General features: G+C 36.1%; 1 protein-coding gene across 1 annotated transcript; it reads right to left on the bottom strand.

Moving 5' to 3' along the window:
• Positions 1-906: 906 nt before the first annotated feature.
• On the bottom strand, positions 907-7,357 carry LOC107777148 (serine acetyltransferase 2). Its single transcript, XM_016597135.2, has 10 exons — positions 6,915-7,357; positions 5,735-5,932; positions 5,590-5,649; positions 5,004-5,099; positions 4,877-4,901; positions 4,642-4,736; positions 2,809-2,975; positions 2,637-2,710; positions 1,618-1,677; positions 907-1,223 (listed from the first exon to the last, which is right to left on the bottom strand). Exons 1-10 carry the CDS (start codon positions 7,161-7,163, stop codon positions 1,186-1,188), a joined length of 1,062 nt encoding a protein of 353 aa, XP_016452621.1. The 5' UTR covers positions 7,164-7,357; the 3' UTR covers positions 907-1,185.
• Positions 7,358-7,666: the final 309 nt, after the last annotated feature.

Here is a 7,666-nt window from a genome sequence, read left to right as displayed (position 1 = left end):
ATATTATGCTGGAACTTTTCGTATTCCAACTAGGGTATTTTTGTCCAAGTTTTATCTCTGCATAAAATAATGACTATTTTTAAATGACTTTGCACATTATTTTTTAACTACTACTACGAAAACTGGCTAGCCCATGCTATTTGGAGATATTTAATTGCGCAAACGACTTTAGCTATTAATTTAATATAATACATCACATTAGTAGTAGCGAAAGGAAATATTAAAGTAATAATTGAAAAGTTGGTTTGATAAATAAAATATATGGCAGTTTCAAGCTAGTTAAATTCATGAGTTTAAATGTTATATCTAATAATTTATAAGTAGAATATTAACTTTTTTTTCTACCAAGAGAAATGGGGAAAAGGATTACAAGGTGGGGGAATTGAACCCACCAATAACGTGAAAGTTCTAAGTTGTAACGCATATATCTTGAGCTTTGACTAATAGCCGGTTTGGCCAAGTAGCAAAAATAAATTTATTTTGAGAAGTGCAAAATACTTTTGGTGAGAAGTAATTTATGTTTGACTAATTAATTTGAAGAACACTTCTGAGCAGCAATTAGTGTTTTAAAAACGTGTTTTTTCCTAAAAAGTGATTTTGGAGTAAAACTATTTTTTTCTGCTTCTTTAAAACTGCTTCTGTTTCTCCTCAAAAGTACTTTTTTTTACTTTCAAAAGCTTGGTCAAACACCTTAATATTTTAGGAGAAAAACACTTTAGACCAAAAAAAAGTATTTTTGCCTCAAAAGACGCTTGGCCAAACAGGTCAGAGCTGTCACATAAACTCGATGAATTCAGAGTAAGACTATTTTCAGATCAACAAAGGAAATCTGTATTGCCGTGTTGCACTTCAAAAGACACACCGAACTGTATTTGCAAGGCTTACTGAGTACTAGACAGCAACTTGTCCCAAATATTTGCAAAGAGCCTCATTCCGGCACTAATTCAAACAATGTTGCAGATTGATGAGTCTAATATACAAATGAATCTTTTGGAATAAGAAATACATAATTCATCTTGGCACAAATTACATGGCACTACACGCAGATTGAATGACCATCAATCTAAAAAGGAGCTTTATTTTTCTTTTCAGAATCCTATATTTAAGATGGTGAAAACACTAAAACCTTTTTCACCACGTTGAAGTGAATGGGGTAAGTTAAGTCAAATGGAGTTCATTAATCTCTCATGTTGCAGCATCGTCCCTTTCTGAAGCCACAGCTCCTGTCAAGAAGAGATACAGAGCACAATAAGAATTATGTGGAAATCAGATTGCTAACCAGAAATGTAGGCCTGACTTAGCACTCATGACTGCTAAAAGTGGCAAGAAAAGTTTTTCAACAGATTTGACTACTGGAGTTTGAAAACAGAAAAGATACTGGGCAATATTTGAGAAGCACCTCACCTACTTGGGTGAAGAAAGAAAAGAGGAGAAGGCGAATTGGAATATCTATAACATCGATATCATTTATTTGGATGTGGCAAAGAGGATAGCTTGCTTCCAGGCAGAAACTGCTGTAGGGGCAAAGCTCAAGACAAACTGGATGACTGTTGGTTTATTCTAACTAAGGCAAATAAATCCCTACTTTAAGCAACATACTGCATAATGAAATCTCACCGTTGGATCTTGCTTCATTGCAGCTTATGGCTACTTGTTTAAAAAACTCCTTGCTGGCATCTGCAATATGGCAGTAAAAAGCCATGAGCAGTTAACTTCTAAGCAAAGGGAATGCAGAAAGCAATGAAATTTTCAACAATGTAAAATTTTCTGGATAATCAGTCAGTATGAGCTATCAGGATATTAGACTGGTGAGAATTCAGGGGTCTAATATGTCAACTCTTACTAATTCAAGGAAATTAGAAAATTTTCTTGCGAGAAAGTTATCTTCTAATGAAGACGTTTACTTTGACACTTTTAAATATCATCATAATTTGATGGAGTAAAGATGAATATTAATCATGACCGTAACGACCTTCCACGTTCTTTTCATTTTGAATTGTATTACATCTTACTGTCTCTGTTTAATGTTTCCATCTAGGATCTGTTTATTCAAATCTATGGCACCTTGCTTCGCTCATGTTTTGACATTATCTCTGCGTCGTTTTAGAAAAGAAAGGAAAAAATATAATCAGTAAATAATAATTTGGAGACATACTGCCAAGTGCCAACCTATATTATTCTGCTTACTTAAGCCCAAAATGGGCGGCAATTCATTGGCTTCCTAGGAGAAAGGGTTAAATGTAGAATCTCTTTTCTCCACCTTAGCATTCCCATATTCATGTAGACAAATATATGTATTTTAAACAAAGAAACTTCGATCCGATCTTCCAGGAAAACCTTTTAGAGTCAGAGACTCAGAATTCTCCCTTTTACCATCCTCTAAGACGGCAACTGCAAGACCAAAACAACCTGATAAAGAAGATCCGTCAAATTGTTCCTCCTTAAGTAAAGACTAGAGGAGCTAACTCTTGCAGGAGAGGGCAGCATTACTTTCTTTTTCCCTTCTTCTCGAAACAACCAATTTCTACTAATATTTACATGCATATGTGGTATATATATCATAATAAAACTAAACCGCAATAGAGCGAGCTTCCAAGAGAAAAGAATATACTGCCAGTCTGCTAAAACAAACATACCATGCTTCATTGTTAAAGATGGATCTTGATCATCTACATAACCAATCACCTTTGCTGGTATTCCTGTCACCATACTGTAAAACCAATAGAAGGCACATCACAACCAATTCATCATGTATTATCAGAACTATTTTACAGATAAACCAGAAGTTTAAAATATATGGTACCCCACCTGTGGGGAGGGACATCCTTCATTACAAGGGAACCAGCACCAACCATTGCACCTTCCCCAATTTTTATATTTCCAAGTATAGTTGCACTAGCTCCAATGAGTGCACCTTGACCTATTTTGGGATGCCTGTCACCAGTTTCTTTCCCAGTTCCTCCTAAGGTTACCCCCTGCCCAAAATATATTTAGGTGAAGAAAGAGTCTTAAAGAGAATTTCTACCGACAAGCATCTCCACCGACCAAATATATAGACATGCTGTGGAGAATGAATAATAAGTTATGCTATGTTTAAAGACAAATACATGAGGAAGAGCATGGGGTTCTACTGTCTATGCTGGGAGGCAATAAATAAGCTTCACAATAGGATTCAGAGATTTAAAGTTTAAGTTGGTTAGAGAGCAGGTTCACAGGGGTTGACGCTCTAGTTTATAACTCACTCATCACCTGAGAGGTAGTAAATGGAATTCTCTATAGGATTCAGGGTTTTTGTTTGAGTTGGTCAAAGCGTAGGTAAAAGGACACTTCCCTAACTTGGCCAAGGCAAGTAAAATGTTAGTAATCCCCTCCCAATTTTGTCCAGCTTTGACTTTGTGCGGTTATTAGGACAAGAGTTAAACATACAAGTCGTTCAGTAGTTTATTGCAATGACATGCGGACCTGTATTTTAAGTTTAGTGTAGAAGATTAAAATGGGAGGAATACTGATAAGTGTAACAAGCATCCAAACTTTTTGTTATATAAAGTGTATTTAACTTCCCATTTTGGAGAAGTGGATGCTATTTTGAGACTGACCAAAAAGAAATCCGGTCTATCTTTGGATGGAGGGAGTACATATTTTATGAGCTTTGACATTCAAGTTCCGCAGCTATATATAGCACATACTGATTATGGTCTAGGTGATGGAATGAATTCGTTAGGTAATAATGCACATGGCTTCCCTTTCCTTTCACGTAAAGGATTCTGCTAATTGCAACTTCTGGACATCACTGAAAATCACTACACAAACTACACGAATGGCCTTAGTGCAGAACTTTTTGGCAGGCTTCCTTCCCCCGTGTCCACAACTACATTTCCTTCTGGAGGGTGTATGAACTGATTCTAAAATATACTCTCTGCATTGCGTGTCACAGAGATTAAATCGCATACCCTAAAAAGTGACTAATGACAAGCTGCACTGTCACTTGTAAACTTAAAATTATAGAGTAAACGTGAAACACAAACTCCACTCATTGAAGGTACTTCTGAACACCTAACCAAATTCAATCAACCAATTAGAGCGCCAAAGGAATGGAATCTCCTTGCTCAACATCTTTACCAGCCCTTTACAATAGCAGAACATCGGGAAAAAACCTCCAAAAGAACGAAAGTATCTGCTGAACATAACCTTTTGCTAGCTTTTTTTGGCTAATGGGAAAACATAAAATAAGAAAAAGAAGGCAGAAGTAGAAGTTTCAATGTGAAAAGTAAGAATCAAAACAGTGCAATGAGAGCAAAGAAAAGTTAAATATAAGTGTATCAGCTGTAAGTATCCCATACACTAATAAGGCTAGCACTCGCTATTTCTAACAACCTGGAAGATACAAGACAATGAAAATGTTTGATCAATGATTTGTGTTAAGCTTGAAGAAGTCGAAAAATGTTGACAGGCATATAAACACTTAATTTACCAGTCATTATACTCAAATTTCTGTTAGATCTTTTAATATAAAGGTAAAGCGAATAAGCAAAATGAAGCAAACGCTTAATTTTCTTATCCCCTCAATCAAATAAACCATATTGCAGGAAACTTGTATAAAATGACACCAACACCCAATATAGAGGAATCAGCATAAGTCACCTGCATTAGCGAAACTCTATTCCCTATGACAGCGGTTTCACCAATTACAACACCAGTCGCATGATCCAGAAGAATTCCCTCTCCAATTTGGGCAGCTGTTTTATAGGCAAACACAGGTATAACCTAGTCATAATTATCCCTTGCGAAAGTAACTCTTGTGAGAATATAACTGATAAGAATACAACAGAAGCCATATCTTTTGTTGCAGTGTTAGGGGAGTAACTCGAACGATTACCTGGATGTATATCAACTCCAAAAACCTGTATTGAAGTGACAGTTTTATGTTAGAAGGAAGCAACATCGAGAAATAGGTGCAATGCCTGACAATGATGGCTATCACCAAGTAGAGGATATAACATTACCTCGCTAACTCGACTTTGCAACGCCAATGCCAAAACTTTGCGCCCTTGTTTCCATAATGCATGTGCAACTCGATGTGTTTGTAAAGAATGATAACCCTGAGTAGATTAGCTTCAATATCAGGAACTTGAAAATTGCAATCAAATATAAGAAAAGCAAAATTCTAAGTGGACACAGAACCATGATTATCTTTCCCTGTGCCCCTTCCTCTAGAAATCAACTAAAACGTGGTGATAATATTCAGAAATACCGGTATCAAGCATGGAGGTAACTAAGATAAGAAACAGACTTCCTAAAATATAGTTTGCCTTTCAGGACAACAGATAAAAACCAAGGATAAATTTAATGAGGTTCCTTTACAAGTTCATTGGAATATAGATGCTAATGGCTGTTGCATTTAAATAGCGTTTAGATGAAGTATGGCAATTGACAGCATTTACCAAAAGAAGTTGATGTAATGGTAAACAATAATCAACAAAATGATGCGGACATAAAAGCAGATCCTTCAGAGTGAAGAGATGAAACGGGATAAAACAAAAATATTAACAATAATTAGCTAACTAGGATAAAAGACCAAAAGAACAGCACCTTAAGGTACAAAAGAGCAGAACAATATGACAAACAAGAAGGATCCCTGTCTTTACATGCCTGTCAAGAACGAGGGACAAAAGGAACTGTCAGTACTTGTCAAAAAGTATATAAAAATAGAATATACTTTTAGAATCCCGATTACCTGTAAATCAAGTCGAATAGAACATTGGATGCACCTATCGTGCATTATTACATCAGAAAATATGTCCATTAATTGAGTTGCCAAAAGTGTAGGATTTTGCAAGCGGTTGGAAAGAACAAAACTCAATGCCCGCTCCAAACAATCATGAGTCAAAATACTCGCATACAAGAAGCTGCTTAATATTGGCTCCTTCTCTGCCTGGATCACAGAATAGAAACAACATTAAATGGTTCCAGAAATCTATCAGCTAAGAACATTTTAAAAATCTTGCCACCACTCTGAAAGCCTGATTCGCAGCTTTCTAAATCATTCCGAAATAAGTTAGGGGTAGGGGTCTTTACGCAGAACTAACAAATCGAGAGAATCAAACTACCTAAGCTTACATAGTAGATTTAGATCTTTATTTGACACATTACTCTTAATGACCGAAAGCTGAAACAATTGCATAATAGCAAGATTGTAGAAGAGACAACTGGTTTGGCCAGTTGGTCACTATGTTACTCCTTATTACTTCTTTCAAACTATTTAACTATCAAATTGTTACATTAACTCCGGCCTGAAAGATTACAAACACTTGGGACACTCAAAAACATCTATTTCATTGTAAAACTAACATAGAGCATTAGAAGTCGGATTAATTGATATAATTATCAGTGTTGAGAATTAATCTATCAGGTTACCTAAAATTAACCTCCAAGTAACCATCTATAGCATGTTTGAATCGGTAACCTGGAAACAAGGATAAATAACTTAACCCGGAAACAAGGATAAATAACTTGCTTCAACCAATTAAACTATTAGTATATACAACTTAAATCTTTAGCAATTATACCACTGATATAAATCCAATCCCAAGAACGACTATTAGCAAAAAAAAAATCGCAGATAAAAGGAAAAGAATACGAACTAAGAGACTGATGCAAAAATAAATCTTGATCCTAGTTTGTTCATTGTAACTTGAATGAAACAGTTCTCAAATTAATGTAAAGCTATGTCAAAAAGCTGGCTCATGATATACCAACAAAGTCTTGGTTTCTTCTTATCTACCTAAACGTAGGCGGAAAGATGCAGATATCTTGATTCTTGTGAAACGATGCAGGTACGGATGAATTAGTTAGGTGTACACAAGTTGTTAAAAGAAAGATATGTAAAGCTAAAATCTCGATGGATTCAAGAATACCTCCAACTTAGCTTCAAGCTTAACAGCATCCCAGATAGGGTCACCTACAGTAGAAGCTGTATTGGCAACTGAGACGATCAAGTTCGGGTCGGGCTCGGATACTCCGACAGCGTAAACTGGAAAGACTTTTTCCAAGCGGTACTCCGCCATAGCTGAATTATTAGGTCCAAAATTTTCTGGGTTTTCTTGGAGGGTTAAGGTACGCATTTGAGAAAGAGCGAACCAAGTGTCGTCGCTCAAACAAGCCATTCAAAGAGAAGAGACTAATATATGTATTTTTAGTGTTTTAATATAGGACTAGGAGCACCCACGTGTTGTAGAAAAGTACTGAAGACTCCTAGGGTTCCATTATAGGGTGCATGCAATGATGAACCGTTGAAAATGAGAGAGAAAGAGAATAAAAGGAGGAGATACGGAAGGAAGAAGAATATGATGATGATGGTAAAATCTAAAGTGTAAACACTGAACTTTTTGCTACAACCAACTAGGGGTGGGGGGGTTGGAGGTGGGGGCGTTGGAGAGTGGGCGGGGGGGGGGGGTTCAAGGGGCTTTTCATGATGTTTTGTTTTGCTTTTATCTTTTACGTTTTGGGGTTCCGTGTGGTTGATTGAGGAAGACGCAATTTTGGGACATTTTGGACCATAGGAATTTTTCGTATGTTTTAAAAGTACTTGTTTAATTTACTAACATTATTAATTAGTCTTCATTTTTTTATAAATCAAAATATATTCACTCTCTATACATGAAATAAT

The sequence above is a fragment of the Nicotiana tabacum genome, chromosome 3 (assembly GCF_000715075.1).
Source record: "Nicotiana tabacum cultivar K326 chromosome 3, ASM71507v2, whole genome shotgun sequence".
In the NCBI taxonomy this organism is placed as follows: Eukaryota; Viridiplantae; Streptophyta; class Magnoliopsida; order Solanales; family Solanaceae; genus Nicotiana; species Nicotiana tabacum.
Note: the sequence above shows the minus strand (reverse complement) of the source record. Positions and strands in the feature narration are given on the sequence as shown.

Excerpts from the sequence above, each read along its gene's own strand:
- LOC107777148 (XM_016597135.2), bottom strand. The coding sequence starts at position 7,163 with ATGGCTTGTTTGAGCGACGACACTTGGTTCGCTCTTTCTCAAATGCGT. Across the intron at positions 5,100-5,589 it reads CTGCTCTTTTGTACCTTAAG|GGTTATCATTCTTTACAAAC; the intron begins GTGCTGTTCTTT and ends TAATCTACTCAG. Across the intron at positions 4,902-5,003 it reads TGCAAAGTCGAGTTAGCGAG|GTTTTTGGAGTTGATATACA; the intron begins GTAATGTTATAT and ends ACTTCAATACAG.